The sequence below is a fragment of the Guillardia theta genome, assembly GCF_000315625.1.
Source record: "Guillardia theta CCMP2712 unplaced genomic scaffold GUITHscaffold_6, whole genome shotgun sequence".
Taxonomy (NCBI): domain Eukaryota; class Cryptophyceae; order Pyrenomonadales; family Geminigeraceae; genus Guillardia; species Guillardia theta.
Genome location: NW_005434668.1, coordinates 46650 through 69499, shown reverse-complemented (window position 1 = coordinate 69499; position 22850 = coordinate 46650). Strand labels below are relative to the sequence as shown.

Here is a 22850-nt window from a genome sequence, read left to right as displayed (position 1 = left end):
AGGAGGAGGAGGAGGAGGAGGTGGTGGTGGTGGTGGTGGTGGTGGAGGAGGAGGAGGAGGAGGAGAGGGAGGGGGAACAAAGTTACATCTTCGATGTGGATTTCTCTTGATTGGATCCTTCGCGTGAGATGCAGGAACGAGCAGAAGCAAGAACAAGAAAACAAGCGGAAGATCAAGAGCCAACAGACGTCGCCTGTCCATGGCTTCTCCTAGCAAACAAGAGTCCCGCCTCCTGTAGGAGTAATCTATCAGCATCTTTCTACTAAAAGAATCGAGATTTGTAAAATCTGTTCAGAATTTGATTCCTCGTTTTCATACCCTCTATGCTCCCCACTCACTTCCTCCTGCCTCGACCACCTTCACTGTCTCTTCTCTCTTTCCATCTCGTCAATAGCTCCAATCTCGGTCCCTTCAACGCTCTGTCCTCCCCATCGATTCTCGCCCATCCTTGTACATTTTTTGTTCCCCTGCCTATGACTCTCCTTTGAGTGTCTGCCTGAATACCCACCCCTCGAATATCAATAGCACAACATTAGCAAAGGAGGGGTGGACGGAGTACGTTCCGTGATAAAAAAAAGTCAAATTTGACAGCTCACAAGAAAGCGACATCTTTTGGGCGAGCTTCTCAAGTTGTGGGACAAGAAAACTAGAAGGAGGATGGAGGTATGGAGGATGAAGAGGATTGGTGAAGGAAGGGGGAAATGAGGAAGAACACGAGCAGTATCTGGAGGAGAATGTCCCGGAAGGGAGGGGAGTGGAAGGGAAGGAGACTGTAAGACTACCATGTGGAGCCTCATGCTGGAGTTAGAATGGTAGCTAGATTCAAACCTACCTGGCTTGCTACCTCGACTGGTTGTTGACAAGAGAAAGCTTCTGATCTTCTGCTCCTTCTTAACATGAGAGCGCCACAAGCAGCGCTGATCTCTTTGTGTATCTTCTGTGTGATAATTACTCCGTGCATTGTGGCATACGGCAAGGACAAGGTCGAGGAGGACCAGTTTCTCGACTTGGACTCCTTAGACGACAGCAAGCTGAGAGATCTTGAAAGAGAGCTTCAGAGCCTGCTGATCCAGGAGAATGAAATCCAGAATGAGTACCATGGTGATATTCCCACTGGAGGGTATACACCTAGCCCAGGGTCATCGGCGAGGGAACAGGAAATTCGAACTCTGCACGAGAAACCTTCCGCAACACGTCACGGATCAGGAACAAACGTCGGGGTTGCTGGTAAGAAGGTCAAAGTCAGCAAGTCAGCCTCGGTCGGCTCTCAATTCCCAGAGGTACGAGTGGTAGAATTCCCCAAGAAGGAATCCAACGCTTCAACGAACGCTTCTGCTAGTCAATCCTCATTCAATGGTGGGCAGAGTCTGCTGTACACTCAGGCGATTGAACTAGCTTTCAAACAACTCCTTGAACTCCTTGAAGATATTGAGTCGTACCGGACCGCACGGTTTTTCGTCAAGATCGGGTTGAAATGTTCTCATGACCTCATTTACACGGTTGTCACAAACGACTTCTCCAAAATTCAGAAATACAGACTCGAGCCGATGGCAAACATCGCGTCTTCTCTCTTGCAGACAGCGCGTATTGAGATACAGAACTTTTCAGCAGCTGAGAAAATCTCTCAACTTTATCGTGCAGTTCAACGCAGGAAGGCAGAGCTCCGTCAAAAGATCTTGCAAGGTCGTTCCATACACAATCAATCAGACGGCCCAGACCCTGAAGTAGCTGTGGCGATGCTCGCTGTATGGATGACCCTCGGCTTTGCCCTGCTGCTGTGGATGCGTTGGAGCAGCGTACAGGATCGAAAGAGGATCGCACAATTGCCGGATTTTGACTCCTTGTACCCTACTATCGGTGTTGGTTTGCAGCTCGAGCAGGATGACGACGGTCTGATCAAAGTTCGCTTCCTCGAGCCTGGCAGTCCCTCGCTGGTGTCAGGAAAGATCCGGACGGGCGACATCTTGCACAGCGTTGACGGGGTTCTGAGCAAGGGGAAAACTATCAAAGACATGGAAGATTACATCATTGGCACTCCTGGCACGAAAGTTGTGCTGGCGTTCTTGAAGAAGGTGATGCGCGTGTGATGTGTGGTGGGTCAAGATGCGTTGACAAGTCTGACAGGGAGCCTCTGAACAAAGTTTGACGGTACCCATAACCTCGATCAGGTCGTGGGTGAAACCGGGAATGGATGTTAAGCTTGTTGTTCTCAGGAGGCCCTGGATTCAACCTGGTCCTCGCCCTAGCTCCATGTCCCACCTTTCACCTCCCAAGGCATTGCGCTACTCGCAAGGGAAGTCGGCTCCTGCTCTGACAGATCGCGCCAAGTCGATGAACTTCATCGAGCAACCTGCCCAAGGCAAATCCGTGCACAAGGAGGAGAAGGAAGTCAGTGATTCCGACATCAACCGGCTTCGAAAAGTATTCCAACGCGCCGCCAGTGCTCGACCTGTGGACTGGAACTCGGTGTACAGCAGAGCGAGGGGAGAGGAGGAGGAGATGAGGGAGGAAGGAGATCTCAAGGAATGGCTGGCAAACTTTGACAAGAACTTTTGCGTCCCTGGCTCCTTGTGTGCAACCAGCATGGTCCTCAGCGCCATCCGCAAGAAGCCTGAGCTAATCATGAACAAACAATTCTTTCGGGACGTGAACGGGAACCTGATCAGGATCGAAGGAAAAGCTCTTCCCTCCCTCGAAAACTTCCAACGGGCAGCAGCCAAGTCAGGTATCACCAACGTCGACCTCCGGGAGCACAGGGCTCGGCTGGCGTACGAGCAGATTCTTCAGCTCTCGTCGGGAGAGGAGGAGCTGGCGAGCCTGATCTCGCGTATCGCCAACCAGAACCTCGGCATCGCCGTCTATGAGCGAGTCATTCGCCACGTCGAGTCGGAGGAGAATCCAGTCATCGTAATGCAGACTGAGGACCAGCACTACATTGACATCCGCCGGAACTCCAGGGATCTCGTCGTCGTTCACTTTGAAGGCATCTTCCGCCTCCTCCCTGCTGACGCCATTGAGAGCCTCGAGTCGGCTTCGGTCTTGCACGCCTCCATCAACCTCATCCTCCGAGACTCACAGGCCAACGGGTCGTTCGTCCTCCTCATTCGCCGACCTGTCAATCCTAGCCAATGCTCTCAGCCCAAGAGGACGAGGACAAGCGCAAGGGTCAAGGAACGAGCCGTCAGCCTGCAGCTCGGGAGGGTCCACGCTGTGACAAGAGGTGGCAAGGCCTCTGAGCCGCTGGTCGAGAACTGGTTGAAGAAGCATCCAACCAGCCGGGAGGGAGAGGAGGAGGGAGGTGGGGAGAGGGCAGATGATGCGCTCGGTCTGCATGGGCAGAGCTGCGCCAGCGATAGGAAGGGAACCGCTTCAAAAACATGCTCAAGAGGTAATCCTCGGCTTCTAATCTTGTCTCCTTGCCTCGTCCTGTCCACCACCTCCTCCTCGTACTTCCTCCTCCTCCTCCTCGTCCACCTCCTCCTCGTACTTCCTCCTCCTCCTCCTCGTCCACCTCCTCCTCGTACTTCCTCCTCCTCCTCCTCCTCCTCCTCCTTTCTCCTCCTCCTCAGTCCTTCTCCAACTCCTCCTCTCATCTCTTCTCGTTCTCGCTTCTCCATGCTCGTGGAGTGACATCTCTGATTCTCATCAGACTCAGGACGTCGCAAGTCCTCCAAGCAGGCAGCAACGCAGCACGTGCAGACCACCAGGTCCTCACTCCAGCCGATCGAAGAGAACGACGGATCTGAGGTGAGCCCGCATCTCCTTCTGCAGCGCTCAAGATGCTGGCAGAGGTGTGCTGGACCGGAGGGCTCGTGGGAGGACGCGTGGGAGGACGAGAGGTTTGCTCTTCCCCTGACACGTCATCAACTGAGTATGCTCCAGCTGCGCCAAGGAGACTCACGGGCACACCAACGAGGAGCACGGCGAGTCAGGTCACCTCCCCTACTGTCCATGATCTCGATGCTGACCTAGGAGGCAGACGAGCACGAGGAGGGTACAGCCGCATGGATGTGAACGACTCACTCGTGTCATCCACCTGATATGTTAGAGGTTGTGTGTCTATGTATTGTCGGTCCATATCGCTCTTAGCTCGCACACTCCCCTCGCACACTCTCAACTCTACACACGACAAGCGGCTTCTGCAGCAAGAGCCTCACATGCTGACGGCAAATCCATCTGTACAGATCAGTCAAGGGGGGCAAAAGTCACAGCAAGGTAGAGCGATGGTACGTGATGATTCTCCAACACTTTGAGGAGCATCGGGTAGTCTTCACCGAATCCCATCTCAGAGAGTTGCAAAATTTGCGTCCAAGTTTTCTTTGCGCATGGTATGTCAGGGAGAAATCGTAAAAGTTGCAAGCCACCTCGTCGATGGAATTCCTGAAGTCATCTTCGTTTTGCTTGGAGGCCTGCTGCTTGCATGGGGCCTGTTGATCATAAGCATGCGACAAGACAACCTAACAGTGCACTCACCTCCCTCTCCTCCTGCTCATCCTTCGCTTCCGCACTTCCAGAAGGATCAGGTTGCCATGTAGGAGAACCATCGACTTACCTCTGTTCCCCTTCTCCTTGTTCGTCCTGGATGCGCAGGAGTTCTTCCATCTTTCTTGCCATCTGTGTGCATCATCCATGATTCTCGTCAACATCTTCATCGTGGCGGCAGATGGCAACATCACATTCTCCTGCTCTTGTAACTGCGCTTTCTCGGCCTGCTCCATCTCATCAGCCAGTCGAGCCGCAAGTTTCTGGTCCTGCTCCAATTGTTGGAACTTTTCCTCAGCAGCAGCAACTTCTTGACTCTGTCCGGCTGCATCAGGTCGGCATGCAAGACCTGCATCATCCTCACCTCTTTCTCAGCCTGCCTCTCCTGCTCCGACACAGAAGATATCACTGAGCTCGCCATGCTCATGCTCTCTTTGTCTTGTCTTTCTTCAAGAGGATCCATCCTTCAACTTCGCCATCATACTCTACAGCATGGTCTGCGTCAAGGTCTTCTTGCACGGGCGGTGCATGCGGTGCGACTTTGCTTGTATCGCCAGATATTTCACCTTGTGCATCCTTTCACCATCGCAATTCATCCAAATCGTTCACTTACCCACGAAAACCAGCTTTCTCTGAGATTTTGACACCGAGGACAGAGATTCCTTGAGCTCTTCATCTGAGCCCAGCATGATCATATCCTCCTCCTCATCAATCCACTAGGCGGAAGGTCAATTTATCAGGATGCTGCAACCACAAACCAAGCACAAACCTTGAAACAAAACTTCGCGCCAGCCCCATACCCAAGTGCATGGCGCGTCTTCTCTTCTAGTTCCAGCATGGTGTCCGGAGGAGGACCCTCTAGCGTCGCTTCCTCCTCCCCGACCCGCACAATTATGGGCAGGGGCGTTCCGTCGTTCTCAGCCATGGCAAAAATATTCCCTCCTCCCCACTCAGACCAATACACCCAAAACTATTTTAATACTGTACGGAAATATTTGGAATGGTACTAGAATCAAAATATAATAATTTAAAACGAACAAAGAAGTCTAAATTTATTTGACATCATGAATCAAATAATTCCTCTGAGTTGAGAAATGAACAAGGCAGCTCTGGTTAAATTTTGAAGCTTGAGACCGAAATCATATCAAATATGGTCGAATTGAAGAATATAACAATTTATTTTTAAAGATGGTCTGAGATCTTGTAGGAGATCTTCAATATCCCCGTACTTCCTTTATTATTTACTTTTACGCTGGAAATCCGGGGTCAGCCGCAGGGGCCCGGCGGCCACCCTGTCCCGGGGCCAACGGCAAATCACAGTAGTGGGCCCGGCCCGCGGCCGGGCTGCCAGTGAGCCTGGACATGCCACCGGCTGTAAACGGGCCCCGGCGATCGGATAGAGCGGGGGCCGTCCGAAGTGACCGTACCGTCCGACTGAGTAAAGAGTCACGGTAATCAAACTGAGTCACCTACGGTCCGCTGACATTGATCAAAGCCTAGCCCGGCCATGATCGCCCGACCGTGCCGACAGCCTGGCAGCCCGGGTGAGCAAACTGCAAATCCATCAGTGCAAGTGACTGAGAGTGCCTGTGACTGAGATGCTACTAGTGGCTTTTAGTGAATTGACAACTCAAACTCCGCAAGTGATGACACGTGACAGGAGCCGGAATGACCTTCGATGCCTCCTGTTACTAAGAGTTTAGAGAGGCTACACAGCGTCTTTGCTGAGGGCTATCAGTACTGAAGTGCGAGGACACAGAGGCTATAACGCATGGTTTCGAAGTAAAGACAACCCCGGGTTGAAGACGAAGTCAGATGGTTGAGTGTTAGCAATTACAATCAGTCTTTTTGTGTTTTCATTCGAGCGCAGGAAAAAACTTAAATATCCTTAACCTGGAGACCTGCGAGAACATCAGCAACAGCACAAGACACGACAACAAACAACAGCAGTAGGAATACGGGAAGACAAGCAGACAAGCAGACAAGTACCTGGAGGGAGAGATTGACGGAGCTTGTCAGCCTTCTCGGAGTCCGTGACGCAGAGGGTGTAGAGGTACTTTGAGCACCTAACCTTGAATTTCGTTACTCCTGGCGCTTTCTTGATCTTGACAGCTGATTGTTCCGTCAGTACGAAATTGATGGAGGGAGGAGCAGATGCTCACAGCTGGCATCCTTACGACGAGCGGTAAGAAGAAAATCCTTGATCTCCTTGATCTGCTTGGGCTGGAAACAGTCGTCACACAAGAGTATCTTGCCGGGGAATCACATGGAACACACAACGTAACAGCGGTTCAGGAATAGATCCAACAGCAACAGAGGCAGGCAGAAAACCAACCATCATTCAATGGACAATCTTTAAGACTATCCTATTTGCTATACTCGAAATCACAAGAACGGCAACCACACACTGTGTAGTTGGAGAATGTGATGTCAAGACAAGCCAACGATTCTAATCAACATCTATATCACTGATTTTTGCTCATTACAGTATTCAATCATGGTCTAATACTTTTGCAAGAGATTTGATTGAAAGCAAAATCTTGTGTACTGTACAAATAGCATCACAAGAGTATCTCCAGTATCCATACTTCTCCACAAGATTACATCATGCCCTCTCCTCAAAGTGACCCAGGTCAATCTTCATCGTTGATCGCTAAAAATCTTCAGCTCCCTCGTCTTCTTCCTCTCATCTCTTTGCCTTCTCCTTCCTCCTTGTCCCCCTTCTCTGTGCATGCGCATACCATGGTGTCGGCGCTCGTGCTAAAAAAAAATTTCCAAGCGGTTAAAATAATAACCGTCAGGCCATGCTGGTGGACCGTTACTGTGACTGCCGTTCCAAACCTCAGGGGTAACCGTTTTAAAGTGACTAGGGTACTGAACTTTAACTTAACTTTGAGTAAATGTTGGCCGACTAGGGTTCGCTGCCATCATCCGATGCCAGCCGGATCGCGGGCCGTGCATTCCTCATTCCTTCGGCGGCGGCCACAGCCTCGACTCGTACTAATTTTTAACTTAACTTGAGTAAAGAAAACGAGTTCACAGTTCCGAGACGCATTGACTCGGACACTTGAAGCCCCGGCCAGCGCCCGGCGGCGGGCACTTCAGCCCGCCGGGTGCAGAGTCCCGGAATCCAACTGGCCCAGTGGCCGCCCCAGCAGACTCTCAGACGGTACAGGCCCGCCGATCACCGGCGGCGTGCCTCAGAGACGGAGGATAAGGGAGCAAGCGGTTTATTGGTAAGGGATATGTCTGGAATTGCAGCAACTTAGTGGACTTGCATCTTACATGGAGCCCCCAATAAACCACTCGACAAAACGGTGAACCATCGCAGAGGAGCACACTGACTGATAGATCGTTCCCCTCTTGTAAAGCTCAATGGCTTTGTGCGCCTGCCCGTTCACGATGTGCTCGTCAGAACCGTAGAGCACCTTATCCAGAATAAGTCCATGACTTGGTGGTGAGGGAATCGTAATCTCATATTCATGGCGCAATACTTTACGTATCAGAGTCTGCAAGCAAGGTCAGTTCCACAAATTAGAGTAACTGTTTCACGAAGTAGGGGAGGTCAAGAGAAATGAAAGCATGCTCACCGCCTCTTGCAGGAGCGAAGACAAATCCGTTGATTCTGGCTTGCGACACAAGGTCAAGACTGACAAACCAACCATCTTCATGATTTGTCCAGGAAAGAAATTCACCCCTTCCACACGCAGAACCAGGTGTTCGATGCCGTGAACCACCAACTTCTCCGATATGCTGAACGACTTGATTGATCCAAGTGCCAGATTAGCAAAGGCTTTGTCAGTGAACAGAGAGAAATCCCACTGTTCCTGGAACCATGGCAATCCACGCACACCACCAGTTTGAAACTGTCGTAGAATGTAGTTCAGCTGTTGCTCACGAACTGACGACATCCTGAACTGACGCAAGTATTCATAGATAGCAGCACCTCCTGAGTTCAGAATTCTTGACGGGAATACGCAGAACAATGCTGATGGAATAACGTACTCAAACGAGCAGAGGGCATGATTACCGGCATCGAATTTTGAACCACTACCCTTGGCGGCTGAAGGTCCAAAATTGTTATAATTTGAATTGCCAAACACGGTGCAATTCAGAATCCTCAAGTCCCCAGAAAGCCTTGCATTCAAGCGCTCAATGAAAGTTGCTAGACTTTCCCGAGGCTTCACAATATCCACCGTCACGCATTGACCCGAGGCATGCACTCCTGGTTCAGTGAGGCAGGCATGCGTCCATCCGATCTTCTCCAACGACGACATTGACGGATCCGGATTCAAGGCACCTGACGCGCGCAGTACCTTCAAAAGTTCACCTTCAACAGTCCGAACGGAAGGATTCTGGTGTGTGAGGCCACCCTGAAAGTCATTCCCAATGTAAGCAAGCAAAAGGCATATCTGTCGTCTCTTGCTGGGCTGAGATGAATCCACGCCCCAGTCTCCCGAAACATGTGACATGTAGTTCCCATCTATTTTTGAAATTTCAGGTGAGCCGGGTTCTGCAAAATCGACATCGAAAGAAAGCGGGGTGCGCGTACCTGAAGCTGTTGAAGCAATGCTTGCCTCGTTCTCCTCAGAATCGAAACCATTGTTATGAAACATCATATTTCCGTTACAATGATTGCTATGTACAGAATTGTCCTGCGATGAGTGCCCCTTGCCACTCCATTTCTCGAACAGCCTTGAACCAGCAGCGCCTTGTGAATTAGCATGATTTTGAGTGAATGGGACCTGAAAACTCTTGCTGTTTTCTGGCACATACTCTTGTTGCCCACCAAAGTTCCATGTATTCGCAGGAGCGCCCATATTCCCCAACGCAATAGACATAATGTCATCTCCTCCAAAACCTTCCAATGCCTGCAAAGCAACCGCCTCGACATCTATGTCAGCCGAGGAGTCCATCGCCAAGGGATTAAAGGGGATCGGCGGAGCGAAATCTGCTCTCGAACTAACAGAAAAGGGAGCTGGCTCGACTTGAGCTCTTTGAGAAACCCTTTCTGTCCGAGCTGCGGCACTCTTTTCGGATGCCGTCGCCTCTTCTGGTGCGTCTTCTTGCGAACTGCTCACGTGCATAGCAGCACTCTTAGTCACATCCACCTTGCCTGCCAAAATGGCTTGAACTCTTGCTTGCTTTTCTTGCGGAGAAAGAGAGGTATTCCGCATGATTGCAGCAATCTCTTTCCGTTTCAACTGTTCTTCATATGGCACTTCATCCTCCTTCTCCTTCGCCTTCTCCTTCTCTTGCTCAATCGCAGCCTGGCGTGCCGCAGCCTCCTGTTCTCTAGCCCTCCTCTCAGCTTCTTCTCGCTGTTTTTTCTCCTCGGCCTCCCTTTTCTTTTCCTCGGCTTCCCTCTTCTTTTCGGCAGCCTCTCGTTTCTTTTCGGCAGCCTCTTTCTTCTTCTCAGCTTCTTCTCGCTTCCGTTCAGCTTCTTCCCTCTTTCGCTTCTCCTCAGCCTCAAGTTCCAACCTTCTCTTGCGCTCAGCCTCTTCCTGCGCCAGTCTCTTTGCTTCCGCTTTTTTACGAGCAGCTTCCTCCTCCTTCTTGCGACGTTCTTCTTTCTCCTCTTCCTTCTTCTTCTTTTCTTCTTCTTCTGCTTTCTTCTTCGCTGCCTCCTCCTCAGCTCGTTTCTGTGCTTTGAGCTCTGCAGAAAAATTGGTGTCAAAGCAATAAGTGATATTCTCAGCACTTTAAATCAAAGATTTACCTTGCTGCTTTTTCTTCTTCTCAGCCTGCTTGGCTTTTTTCGCTTGAGCTTTCAGATTCTTTTCTTCTTCCTCCCGTATCAAGTCTTCTTGCAGTTGTAGAGCAAGTTTTTCGTGATAAGATGGGTGCACATTTGTTATGTACATTCCACACATGGCGAAAACTGCAAGCATCTGCCGACCCATTGCCTCTAAACAAGTTCCATCGCAACTCTGCGGTTTCAGGTGTTTCACCAAAGCCTTCACCTGCAAATTATCAACTTTAGTACCGTTGTGATCTCATGGGTAAGTGTATGTTACATTATCCAATGCATCTGAAACTTGAGATCGAAATACGTCCACGAAATTTGCACTGTTGCTCATTCTGATAACACCGCTACAAGTGCGAAGAAAAACCCTCGAGCTAGACTTCGAACTGCTCGATGCGCCCTGACAAACAAGCTGAGTTTAAGACGAATGAGGTCGTCCCATATTACCTCCGAGTCTACAGGCTCGATTGTTGCTGCTTTCTCTGTGCTTTTAGTGGACGAATTGGAAGCCGCATTTTTGTCAGAACTAACACGCTCCAACCTCAGCACTGTCCCCTCGCCTCCGCAAACTATAGACAACGAAGTGTTTCCTACAACTGTTTGTTGCACACTTTCTACTGCACTGGTCTGAGAACAATCCTGAGCTGCCTTGAAAATCACATCAGCTGCTAGGTAAGTAGCCGGCTGATCGCGAGAAAACAGTCGAGCCTTGACGTTGAGCAACACCTTCAAACCAACAAAATCAAAACGCAAACGAACAAATCACAAGCGAATTACTTCATCCAAAGTGATCTGTAACAGCTCTCTTTTGTTGGCATCTGGCAGAGCAACCCAAAAATCGCTGAAGCCTTTATGCAAAGCACTGTTCCCACAAAGTTTGTCCAACCGCAAGAGCTCGTCCTTCAAGAATGGCTCGAAGTAGCTTTGCAAAACTCTTTCGTAATACAATCCACAGAGGGACTTGCGATACCTTCATCAGCATAATCAGAGATGAAAATATAGCGAGAGGGCAAATGTACGTTCGATTAACGGGCATATAATCATGCGTGACAACATGCACCGTTGCTTGGATAGTGATATTTCCTCCATCGTCCACCCAGCCCTGTGCTTGATCATGTAGCTTGCTGAGGCTTATGAGTTTACTCCAGCCCCATGCACTATCACGTTTTCCCCTAAAAATGTCATATCCTGTATGAGTAGATGATTTGGGGAGATCCTTGTTGACCTAGACAATCAAATGAGCAACAAAACATGTGTTGCCCCTGCCATATGACAGCTCACCACTGTGATCTGATAATGTGCAGTTTGACTCCACCCCGGCAACTGTTTACGATCCACCGCACAGAGAAAAACAGACAAAGTTTTGTCACTCTGACTGTCTCCATATGGATACATTTCCAGTTTCCATTCGAATCCTCCCACTTCAAAAACATCACTGCGTCATCATGTTCAGATCTACAACAAAGACAGATGCTGCTGCCAACTACCTGAACTGTCTTATTTTGCTGATGTCAGCTAGTGAGTCCTTGTCTGCAGGTGCTGCCGGCAGAGCAACTGTCCAAGTGAATTGTCCAAACAAACTAGTTGAATCGCCCGTGCTCTCCACACTGCCAGTTGCATCAGGCGCTGACGGCTCGTACAACGGATCATCGTCATTATCATCGAAATCCCGTGCAGGAGAAGATGTTGCCATAACACTTTCGGTCCCCCTGTCATGAAAACTCAGCAAGATGAAAAAGCAATCGACATGAAAATTTTGAGCTTTTGGACCTGCCCCAGGTACACATTCAATACAAAGAGTGAAAGACATGACACGCATCAACGTGCAAGGATCAGCTTCTCCACTAGTGATGCCATGGAAACAGAAAATTGATCCTCAACGTTTACGCCCACTTCATGGCTCTATGAGGAGACAGGAAGACCCAGCTCACAAGTCGCAGAGCGAGGGAAGAAGAGGCCCGGTCGAATGCATTCGGGGATGAGGGAAAGGATGTTCACGTTGGCAAGAACACGAAGGAGATAAGGAGAAGCGGGGGCGGGCGGGATAGGGAGAAGGCGATGCACTGTCCGGGCAGAGGAGAGGAGGAGGATGGTGCATACGGGCGCGGCCGATTGTGGCGGGTGGAAGGTGGGGGTGGGGTAGTGTGAGGTACCACAAGGGTAGGGTAATGAGTAAAGATAGGGTGTGTTGAGGAAATAGGACGGGTGAGAGCTGAGTCAACCTATAGCACGGGTAGTGGTAGATAGGAGGTTGTCACATTCAGGGGTGGGTCCATAGCGCGAGAGGGTGGACGGATGTGGTAGCTGATGTGGACAATGGGGGTAGAAGGGTAGTTTGCATAGCGAGAAGGGGTAGTGCTATAGAATGGTCTGTCATGACCGGGTAGTCACTGATGTGTAGTTGGGTAGGGATTTGAGGGGGTCAGGATTGTATATGGGGTGGGTAGTAGATAGATTGGGTGCTAGTCAGGGTGGAAAAAGGGTGGGGTGGGGGTGGTAAGGGTGACTTGGGTGTACGGGTGAGAGAAGGGGGGCTGTGGGGGTACCAGTTGTATCAGTTATAATTGTAAAACACTCAAAACTATTTTATTTGTGAAAGTTATATTTCATTAACTAACTTTATAGTATTTTATTATATACTTTTAGAGAAATATGGTATCTCTGGTACAGATCTGGAGAAACATCTCTAAGGGGATTTAGAGTTTTCTTTTTATGATTTTTTACACAGTAATCTGGTCAGTACAGATGCAAAAGAGGGCAACTCGGGCTAAAAACAATTGTGTACATTCTACGACATACCAAGATACTACTGGCTGGTACAAATCAGCCAGTAGTAGCCTCGCAAAAACAATATAGAACTTTGCTGATCGGACTCACTGCGGGACGGCCCGACCGCGGGCCCGGGACCGGGAATGAACCAATTTCGATTTCAAATTCTACTCTCTATTTTCAACTTGTGTGATCCCAGTTCAACCCTAGTTCAATCCTTTGTCCTTTGGGATGGCGGCAGTCGCCGCAGGAGGTAACCCGCGATGCGTACCCTAGCGATCAAGGGAGTGAGCAAGAAGAATGGTCCAAGATAAGAGCTCAGATTCTGTTCACAGACAAGCTGAAAGAAACAAGTTTGAAGCACTTGCCATGATCTCTCAAGAACTTGTCTGTTTGTAGACTGAAACCTGTCGTGTCTGATGCCGCTGATTCCTTGCCATGAGTCTGTAGTCGTCTTACCCCCACTAAGACGTTTGTTGTAGGAACTTCGTTTCCGTACTTCTACACGCCAGCAGGTGGAACTCCCAGCTCGGTGAGTTTCATTTGTTCCTATTCTCCCTCATTGTCTTGCCTCTGCCTGAAATAATCTAAATTTGTCTCGCTCCAAGTGCATCGATGACCATTCGTAGATCATGTCCCAGGCTAGCTCTTGCTGTGGAGGAGGCAAATTCTACTCTGCTCCCGCCAGCTCAGGAGGATCTATTATGCCGACAGGCAGCGCCAACTCGTGGGCTTATCCGTTCGTTGACAGCAATATGTGAGATGAAGCGAACCGGTGATGCTGCGATCATGATCCCTGATATTCAAACAGGCCACCATACATCACGGCAACAACTGGATGTCCTTATCAGATATTCCCCTCTTCAGGTTCGGCAGGTGAGGAAACCTCTTGTGAGTGAGAGCAGGAGGTGATTCCTTGGTAGGATACCAGGATGCTGGTGGATTCAGCGCAGCGGATTTGGCAGGATTTTATTGAAGTGGCAAGCGGCTTGTATTGTACATGTAAACAGATCCAAAACTTTCACACACCGGCAGATCATTGTGTTCCTCTTCTCTCTAAGGTGGCTGGGTTTCTCAATCATGTTCATCATAGTCTTTCATCACAGCGGCTACTTGTTGAAAGCTTCAACTTAGCATGGAAACCCTCATCCGATTTTATTTGCACATGTTTTGGTGATTTTGGCTCAACAGATCTCAATCTGTGACACAAAGACAGTTGCGAAGAGAATAAGCAACTTTGTGAAAGTACAACCAGACTGGAAGAGATGAGAGGAAACAATTCTGGATAGAGAGGAAGATTGTGTAAGAATATTCAAGAGATAGAGGTTGAGAAGGGAGGAAAGAAACCATAGGAAAGTAGAATTGAGGAGCAGAAACACGATCTTCAAAATTCTATTGCTACACACGCGGAACGTTACTTGTACTTGGTTTATCGAAGAGATAGCGTGTCATGTAAGAAGCCCTGATACTCAGTCAGATCAACGTGCTCCTCTTCCCCCTCAACCTCCTTCACCTGTCTCCACCTTTCGCAAAAACTGACGGCTCCTCCCATTAGTTCGCCGCATCCATCCTGGTTGCTGGTTAGTGTCGTATCTTTCTTCAAGCTTCCTCATTCTCCACCACGACCCTACCACCACCACCACCACCTTCTCCTCCTCCTCCTCCTCCTCCCCCTCGCTCACCTTCCTGCCATGCACCCGCACCTCTGACCTTGAGCCACCTGTTGTTGCTATTATACGGCAGTGCTGCTGAGCCACACGAAAGGTTCGCACCCCCCGTCGAAGTCAACTTGGCCGACCACGCGCACGACCGTCATGCTGCTCTTGGTGTCGAGCTTGGTCGCATTCACGGAGGGTCCAGTACGAACCTACCAGCAGAAGCAAGCGTGAGGGAAGGCGGAAAGAACTGTGAGGAAGGGAGGAGAGAGAGGGGAAGGGAGGGAGGGGAGGGAGGGAGAGGGGAGGGGGCGAGAAGAAGTCGTACTTTGACAGGCTCCTGGTCGACCACCTGCAAGAAGGGTGAGGGAGATCCGGAGGTCATCGTCAAGTTTCTCACCTGCCACATTTCGTCCAGAGCCTGTAACACAAACTTTCGCAGAGAGACTTCCCCTCCATTCCCAGCTGGGACCCAGCTAACACAGACCGTGTCAAGCAAGGGAGTGGAGACGGAATGTTGCATGTTACCCATACGACGGGCCCTGGGGAGTCTGTGTCGCCTCCTTCAATCGCATCCAGGGATGTCCTTCGTACTGCTGCTCGTCAGCGAGTTGTCGATGCTGATTGGAGGTACCTGATAGATCGCGTTCACGTCTACAATCTCACCCGCAAGCTTCTTCCCCACCCTGCGTCTCCGTCAGGGCCCCTCCTCCCTCCAGCTCCTCCTTCTCACCCTTGCGAGGCGAAGCCTGGCCCAGTCCTCACCTCGACCGTCTTCGCCACCACCGCATACTTCTCGTTCACGCTTTTCCATTGCCCGTCCATGCATCGCAGGATCGCTTTTCCACTATCCGAGGCCCGCACCCAGCCGGAGGAGCGCGTGATACCGGGCAGGGAGATACGAACCCATCCACCTCCCTCGCTCTTGCACTCTGTTGCCTCGAGCACGTCGCCATAGGAGCGAGTTGAGATCGTAGCGCTCTTGAGGTTCGCCTGCAGGAGCATGAGAGAGGAGGGGAGGCGGCGGGAGCTCTAGACCTCGTCACGGACGTTACACCCTTGAGACACGACCAGCCACCATCTCCCTCGCGCATTGAAGGAAGAAGGGGCTGCTTCATCACCCGGGACCGCTGGGAAATCCTGTCACTGTCATCGTCCCCTCTTGCCCTCAGCCTGCAGCTCACCGTGAACGCGAGACAGCAGGACTCGTCGGCCATCCGCGATCCTCATCCACACATCCTTCCTCTCCACTTGCTCCACCAGCTGGATCCATCCCCCGTTCCCCTCGATGCGCTTGCGAGCCTGGACCATGTCCCCGTGGTACTTCTGCCCGACGACCTGACTCTTGAGACTCGGCTCAGTCCGTATGTTGACTGGAGATGCGGAGCAAACGATCCACTTCTCGTTGACTGCCGTGCCAACGAGAGCCGAGAGCTGTACCGGTAGGCTGTACTCCACACCATGATTGTTGGGGGAAGGAGGGCCGGAGCTTCCGCTGGAGTCGCTGCTGTTGCTCCTTCGGAGGGGGATGTTTGCTACTCGTCGGTGAACTCCGTTGGGCGACGCGTTGACTGGCCAATGAGGCGTCAAACTCCGTCATGACAACATCGAGTGTCACCTGCGATCTTCGTGCGGTCAACGGTTCCTCTCTGAGCTCTTTCAATCTCAGCAGATGCCTCGGGTATCATCGCATTCATTCCCGCAAAGTCCTGCATCCCTTCAAGTCATCCCTCGCACGCCTCCCTCCCCCCGTTTCTCCGCGCACCTCACGCCAGGAAGGAGCTGTTGGGTCGGGAGGTTGAGCCCAGGGGATTTCTGCTTCTGACGGGGCAGGAGGGTGTGATCAAACGGGTCGGCAAGGACATCCCATGCTTTCACCTGCATTGAGAGGAGGAGCGGAGGGCTGAGATTCAAGGCTGCTTGCTGGTCTTTGCTGAGCTGGCAAACTGACGTCCACAAAAGTCCCGTTCTCATCTTTCTTGCGGACTCTTCCATGCCTCGCCTCGAGCTCCTCCTGCACTTGAGTCACCTTCCAGCCACTAGCATGTGTTGGTACACACGATCGCGGGATCCAGCTCATCATCAATGTCGCAAGCTCGCTTGTCAGGTGACGGTGCTTCCACATCTGGCCTATCTCGCTCTCTGAACGCTCTTGGTAAGGATCTGGTCGGTGAAGGAGAACACACCTCTTGGCCGCTTCAGCTTGCTCCTGCCTTCGGAGGACGCAAGTCTCATGGTAGTAGGTGCCGTCACTTTGTTCAAACCGACTTCACTTGCAGGTGAGAGCAAGAGTATTTGACACTCACCTGCCCTTCATGCGATTTTGTGAAGTCCAAACAGTCTGCCCGCACTCCCCGCACTTCCCACGCGCGAGCCCGAGATCAGCCTGGTTTGAGTTGGAATCCCTTCGAGCTCGTTGGTGGTTGCTCTGACTGTCCGAACTCTCCCCGTCTCTTCTATCTGTCTGACTGCTGGATCTCGAGGTCGATTCTCCATCTCCCTGTAGCATGCATCATGCCCGAGTCGCCTCCGGAGCCCGTAAGGCGTCAGCACCTTGTGCGAGTCGCTGAAGGATTGGGAGTTGATCAGTCCGGCCAGGCCCTTGTTCAGTAGAGAGTCTGCGAGTCCTGATGGAAGTCTGAGCCTCGAACACGGTGATCTAAGACGTACTCATCCTCACCTAAGATCGAGGCTGACCAGTCGTCCTGGCTGCCTTTGGATTCCGACTGACTGTCGTCATGCGAGCTTTCTGACGGCATCTCAGCCCTGCCAGCTGTGGGCGCAGCTCCAGTGCGAGCCTGCCAACAGTCAGAGTCGGTGACAACACCGTCTAGGTCGACTCACTTTCGCGATCGCTCGCTCTCGCCTGGCCTTGTAGGCACCTGAGAGGGGCTCAAGAGGAGTGGAAGTCTGGGAGGACAAACATAGCGAGTGTCAGCATACCAAGGTCTCAAGGCACAGAGCGCACTGTGCAAGTGGGCTAGTACCTGACAAATTTCAAGGACCTCGGTAGCTGTTGGTCGCTGAGCAGGATCGAAACAAAGCATTGAGACAATGCAGCGGCGGAGGGAGGGGGAGAATCGATGAGGCAGTCTTCCAGCATCCAGCGGGGTCGATAGCACCTCCACCCCGAGCATGCCTTTTCTGTCAGTGAGAAAGGACAGAGTCACCAACTCAAGCGCGATGCAGCCCAGACCCCATATGTCGACCGGTTCCCCTGTTCCCTCTCGCTGCAACATCTCTGGAGCAAGGTATGCTGGAGTGCCCACCCTGGAGGTCCTCATTCCATGGTCGATCTTTCCCGCAAGGCCAAAGTCAGCGATTTTCAGTATCTCTTCCTTGGTGATCAAGATGTTCTGGAGTTTGATGTCCCTGTGAATAATCCTCTCCATGTGTAGATACTCCAAGCCCATCGCTACTTGAGAGATCCAGGCGCGACATTGCTCTTCTGTGAAAGAATCACCGCGACTCTTGACGTCCTGCAGTCTACGAGCAAGATCTCCTCCTTCGCAGAACTCCATTACTGTACAGACCTCCAGCTCCTGCCCCTCCTGATGCAAGAACACGTCCACGTACTTGACCACGTGGGGGTGGTCGAGGGACTGAAGGAACTTTGCTTCCTGCAGCGCATCGTTGCCGGCTCGGATGGATGGGCAGGGGACTCTTTTGATGACTCTCACATACCCTGTCAGTATCTCCGTCGCTGTCATCGTCCTCCCCTGCCCTCCGCTACCTAGCTCGCGCCAGCCATTGAAGCCCTCCATTCTGTCCCCTCTCCCGTAGGGACGTTCCTAGGTAGGGTAGTATACCCTACCTATATTGAAATCTTGAAATTTGAGGATATTTCACCGGTGATGAAATTCCGTGTTTGGTGGGGGTGGTTGGACAAGCGGTGCTTGAAGGTCAAACTGGTCAAATCTTTCAGATCGTCTGGGAACTTTAGGATGAAAATGAAACTTTAGTCAATTTCAACAGTACTAAAATGAGAACCTTTGATCAAATAGAAGGAACCTTCGAAGGAAGGTAGGATCAGATAAAACCCGAACCTTTCAATCTGTTGCGCATAAAGTTCTCAGAAACATTGAAAAGTTCGGAGGTGACGTACACCACCCTTACCCCCATAATCCCCACTAGTCTGTGCTACCCGTATGGGCCGTTGAAAGATCAGATAACACCCCTATAGTTTACCGCAAGTACCCCTGATTTGGACTTGACCGGTCATACATCGATTTGATGCACCCCCAACAATCCTGATTGTATCCCAGACTACCCCCACACTTCTCTGGTTTACCACCCCACTGCTACACCATCAACCCACCCTGTCTCCATTTTGCCAGCTTCCCGCGCTATGCACTTTAGCTGCAGATTGAAATTGCACCTGCCATGGCCAACAGCTGCTCCAGCTCCAGACTGACTCGCTCTTCCCCCCCCCTTCTCCTGCCTCTTTCCTCCATCCATGAACGTTGTTGATCTTGCATGAGACCTGTATCAAATCACCGGCCGCACTTACAAAGCAATGTTATCCTTGTTTCCTCTGATATATCTTGCTCGATGTCTGCTTTTCGTGCTTTGCTCTGCTCATCGTAGGCTCCATATTACCCAGACTTACATGGTTGAGATACTTGTTTGAATCATGTCATAAAGCCCTCTTCCTCTTTGTTTGCTCCCATTCAAACAGTGTGGATCGCAATTTCAAACTGCAATGATTCTTTTCGTCGTTTTTAATCATGTGATAACATTTTATCATGAATGCAGATGCCGGATCCAATGAATGTGGAAGGGCAGGTGATGAATTCCTTTGCCTTCCGCTGTTTGTTTCTCGCTGATGTCTCGCAACAGGAGGTCGACAAGGACTTGTACTCTCGCACGATTGCGGCCTTGGGTGAAGATGTCGTAAGGGCCGTAGCATCTTCAACGGTTCGTCTTGGAACTTAGTTTCTGACTGTCCTCATAAGTGTGCCAGGTTTTCATCTCTGGCCTCAATGGTCTGGGATGTGAAGTCGCCAAGAATGTTCTTTTGGGCGGAGTGAAAGTGTTGACACTCCACGATTCCAAAGACATCACTCTCTGGGACCTATCCTCTCAGTTCTACTTGTCCGAGAAGGATATTGGTACTGACTGATGATGATGTTGGAAAGTGCTTCCGCATGTGACTGGATACTGTGCAGGAAAGAATAGGGCTGCAGCTTCGCTTCCAAAGCTTCAGGAGCTCAACACAGCGGTGCCGTTTTTTTGTTCAACTTGTTGGGATTGATAATTTTTCTAGGTCGTTGTGAATGTGCAAACTGCTCCATTGAACACCGAGATGATCAAAGGTGGTTCATGGATGGATGAATGAATCCACCTCTGTGATGCATAACTCTGCCAGGTCACACTGTTGTTGTCCTTGTGGACAAGACGTTGGATGAATGCATCAGGTGACTATCGCTCTACTTTGGTGATTGTCTTGGTTTCCCCTTTGACTGGCATAATCAGCATCAACAACTTTTGCCGATCTCAAACTCCTCCGATTAAGTTCATCAGAGTGGATGTCCGCGGTGCATGTGGACAAATATTTGCAGACTTTGGCCCTGAATTCGTTGTCAATGATGTCAATGGCGAAAATCCTCACTCAGGAATCATTTATCATGTCAGCAATGACAAGCAGGCAGTGATCACAGTCCCAAATGATGAACAAGTAGAGTTTGGTATTGGGGAATGGGTAACCTTCAAAGACGTGGAAGGGATGACAGAGTTAAACAATTTACCAGGTCCAGTCAAAGTGGTTGACACCGCCATGTACAACTTCAAAGTTGATCTCGATACCACGTCTTTTGGCAAGTATGAACGAAAAAGTCTGAATAGGTATGGCACTGTCATCGAAGCGAAACTGCCCAAGAAGCTTGAGTTCAAATCTCTGGAGGAAAACATCAAAAATCCAGATTTCAGTCGCGATCCCAACCAGTTCAATGGAGTTTTTGACTTCGACAAGTTTGGTCGCCCAGAGCTTTTGCACCTGGTCTTCAATGCCTTGGACGAGTATCAGAGGCAGAAGGGAGACCTTCCAGCTACTCAGGATGCAGCAGCTGCAGATGCGCTGGTTCAGATTGCAAAGGATTGCAAAGCGAAGAATGGCTTTGATGTCGAAATCGACGAGAGCATAGTCCGCAAGATTTCTCGTACAGCGCGTGCTATTCTCTCTCCTATGGCCTCTATTTTTGGAGGAATCGTGGGGCAAGAGGTGGCCAAGGCTGTGTCGAACAAGCATCATCCGGTTTACCAGTATGTGTACTTGGACTCTATAGAGATGCTTCCAGATTATGACAGCATGCTCCCTGAAGAGGTGCAACCTACAGGGTCGAGATATGATGCGCAAATAACCGTGTTTGGAAGATCCTTCCAGGGCAAGTTGGGTGCTTTGAACTTGTTCATGGTGGGTTGTGGCGCGCTGGGTTGTGAGCTCTTCAAGAACTTTGCCATGATGGGTGTTGCATGTGGACCGAATGGTAAGGTGACTGTCACGGATGATGATGTCATCGAGAAGTCGAATCTGAGCCGTCAATTCTTGTTCAGAAATTACAACGTGGGGCAGAGCAAATCTATCGCTGCAACTACAGCGATCAAAGAGATGAATGGGAATATTAGGGTTGACGCAAATCAAGACCGAGTGTCACCAAACACCGAAGATGTTTACCATGACAAATTCTGGTCAGGACTGGACTGTGTGGTGAATGCACTTGACAACGTGAAGGCTAGGCAGTATGTCGACGCTCGCTGTGTTTTCTTTGAGAAGCCTCTTTTTGAATCTGGGACGATGGGCACTAAATGCAATACGCAATGTGTGATTCCTCACAAGACGATCAACTATGGTGGGCGAAAGGATCCTGAAACTAAAGAGGCGCCCGAATGTGCGCTCCACAACTTTCCTCACAACATCAATCACTGCCTTTCTCTTGGCCGTTCGGAATTCATCGGAATCTTTGACACAAAGGCAAGCGAGGCTGCCAAGTACATCATGGATCCGAACTACAAGAATGAGATGTCCAGCAAGATTTGGGGTGCAGATGGCTCTGAGTTGCCAGATGCGCAGAGCAAGGCAAAGGAAGCTAATGAAATCCTGGATGGAATTATTGAGCTTCTCTGCGACGGAATGGTCAAATCGTTTGAGGATTGTGTGGTCTGGTCTCGTTTGAAGTTTGAAGAATACTTCACGAATAAGATCAAGCAACTCATCTTTTCTTGTCCAAAGGATATGGTCAACTCGAGTGGAGCACCGTTCTGGTCGCCTCCTAAGAGATTTCCAACTATGCTCGAATTCAACGCTGACGATGCCATGCACATGAACTTCATCATCGCAGCATCGAATCTGAAGGCCAGATTGTACAACGTATCTGACTACAAGGAAACGCGGGATCCCTCCTTCTTCAAGCCGATCCTTGCGTCTGTTGTCGTCCCAGAGTTCCAGCCCAAGGACGGAGTGAAGATTGAAACGGGAGAACGTTCAGCCGATGATCGAGACTCAAACTCGAACACCGATGCCCTTCAGCAGGTCAAGAACAAGCTGGCAAAGCTGCCAGATCTCAAGTCTCATCCCAATCTGAAGGTGTCTCCAATGGAATTCGAAAAGGACGACGACACAAACTTCCACATGGACTTCATTTCTGCGTTTGCGAACCTTCGAGCAAGAAACTACAGTATCGAAGAGGTCGACAAGCTACAAGCAAGATTGATAGCTGGTCGTATCATTCCTGCCTTGGCCACCACAACCTCAATGGTGACTGGATTTGTCTGTATAGAGATGATCAAGTATTTCCAAAACCCCGACAAGGCGGTCTTCAAAGACCTTCAGGCAAACCTTGCGCTCCCCATGTTCATGCAAATAGATCCAGAATCAGCTCCCAAGACAGTGCCGAGAACGATCAAGAAGGTTCCAGACCCCGTGAATCACCCCGAGTACGTTGAGGAGGAAGACTTGAAGACTATTCCGGCGGACGGTTTCACTGTCTGGGACAAGATTGTGATTGACAAGGGAGACTTGACTGTTCAAGAATTTGTTGATTTCTGGAAAAACGAGTATGGAGTGACATGCACAGCTATCGGAGTTCAGATTGGAGATGCTGCCATCGCATTTTACAACCAGTTCATGCAAGGAACGAAGAAGAATTTGCCTTGCAAGTAATTGAGGGTTTGCATCGCTTTCTTGAAGAATGATTTGTTGT

At 50.4% G+C, this 22850-nt stretch overlaps 7 protein-coding genes across 7 annotated transcripts; 3 read left to right on the top strand and 4 right to left on the bottom strand.

Annotated features, from left to right (window-relative positions):
* Positions 1 to 896: 896 nt before the first annotated feature.
* On the top strand, positions 897 to 4014 carry GUITHDRAFT_100874 (hypothetical protein; the record flags this gene model as incomplete). The annotated part of the gene is made up of 6 exons (XM_005840088.1): positions 897 to 2072; positions 2125 to 3388; positions 3650 to 3747; positions 3790 to 3839; positions 3883 to 3932; positions 3980 to 4014. The coding sequence occupies 6 exons, from the start codon at positions 897 to 899 to the stop codon at positions 4012 to 4014; spliced, it is 2673 nt and encodes an 890-aa protein (XP_005840145.1).
* A 105-nt stretch (positions 4015 to 4119) lies between these two features.
* GUITHDRAFT_100873 (hypothetical protein) lies at positions 4120 to 5407 on the bottom strand (the record flags this gene model as incomplete). Its single annotated transcript, XM_005840087.1, has 9 exons — positions 4120 to 4176; positions 4275 to 4427; positions 4474 to 4507; positions 4553 to 4614; positions 4677 to 4799; positions 4847 to 4925; positions 4967 to 5048; positions 5096 to 5198; positions 5252 to 5407. 9 exons carry the CDS (start codon positions 5405 to 5407, stop codon positions 4120 to 4122), a joined length of 849 nt encoding a protein of 282 aa, XP_005840144.1.
* A 917-nt stretch (positions 5408 to 6324) lies between these two features.
* On the bottom strand, positions 6325 to 6705 carry RPL38e_1 (large subunit ribosomal protein L38e_1, cytoplasmic; the record flags this gene model as incomplete). The annotated part of the gene is made up of 3 exons (XM_005840086.1): positions 6325 to 6383; positions 6472 to 6594; positions 6645 to 6705. Coding segments are annotated over 3 exons (207 nt in total), but the record flags the coding sequence as incomplete, so codon positions are not given.
* A 992-nt stretch (positions 6706 to 7697) lies between these two features.
* Positions 7698 to 11921, bottom strand: GUITHDRAFT_160965 (hypothetical protein; the record flags this gene model as incomplete). The annotated part of the gene is made up of 9 exons (XM_005840085.1): positions 7698 to 7991; positions 8073 to 8995; positions 9035 to 10138; positions 10202 to 10445; positions 10676 to 10954; positions 11006 to 11198; positions 11248 to 11453; positions 11510 to 11663; positions 11716 to 11921. The coding sequence occupies 9 exons, from the start codon at positions 11919 to 11921 to the stop codon at positions 7764 to 7766; spliced, it is 3537 nt and encodes a 1178-aa protein (XP_005840142.1). The 3' UTR covers positions 7698 to 7763.
* Positions 11922 to 13218: 1297 nt separating this feature from the next.
* Positions 13219 to 14018, top strand: GUITHDRAFT_150334 (hypothetical protein). The gene is made up of 4 exons (XM_005840084.1): positions 13219 to 13529; positions 13627 to 13754; positions 13809 to 13873; positions 13921 to 14018. The coding sequence occupies exons 2-4, from the start codon at positions 13630 to 13632 to the stop codon at positions 13971 to 13973; spliced, it is 243 nt and encodes an 80-aa protein (XP_005840141.1). The 5' UTR covers positions 13219 to 13529; positions 13627 to 13629; the 3' UTR covers positions 13974 to 14018.
* A 3474-nt stretch (positions 14019 to 17492) lies between these two features.
* GUITHDRAFT_64350 (hypothetical protein) lies at positions 17493 to 18362 on the bottom strand (the record flags this gene model as incomplete). Its single annotated transcript, XM_005840083.1, has 1 exon — positions 17493 to 18362. The coding sequence occupies one exon, from the start codon at positions 18360 to 18362 to the stop codon at positions 17493 to 17495; it is 870 nt and encodes a 289-aa protein (XP_005840140.1).
* A 1078-nt stretch (positions 18363 to 19440) lies between these two features.
* On the top strand, positions 19441 to 22810 carry UBA1-2 (UBA1-like protein, ubiquitin activating enzyme; the record flags this gene model as incomplete). The annotated part of the gene is made up of 6 exons (XM_005840082.1): positions 19441 to 19569; positions 19616 to 19763; positions 19821 to 19873; positions 19919 to 19967; positions 20070 to 22537; positions 22598 to 22810. The coding sequence occupies 6 exons, from the start codon at positions 19441 to 19443 to the stop codon at positions 22808 to 22810; spliced, it is 3060 nt and encodes a 1019-aa protein (XP_005840139.1).
* Positions 22811 to 22850: the final 40 nt, after the last annotated feature.

Bases quoted from the DNA above. Each gene is read 5' to 3' on its own strand.
- GUITHDRAFT_150334 (XM_005840084.1), top strand. From the start codon at position 13,630: ATGTCCCAGGCTAGCTCTTGCTGTGGAGGAGGCAAATTCTACTCTGCT. The intron at 13,755-13,808 runs GTGAGATGAAGC...ATATTCAAACAG, and splicing joins CCGTTCGTTGACAGCAATAT to GCCACCATACATCACGGCAA. The intron at 13,874-13,920 runs GTGAGGAAACCT...ATTCCTTGGTAG, and splicing joins CCCCTCTTCAGGTTCGGCAG to GATACCAGGATGCTGGTGGA.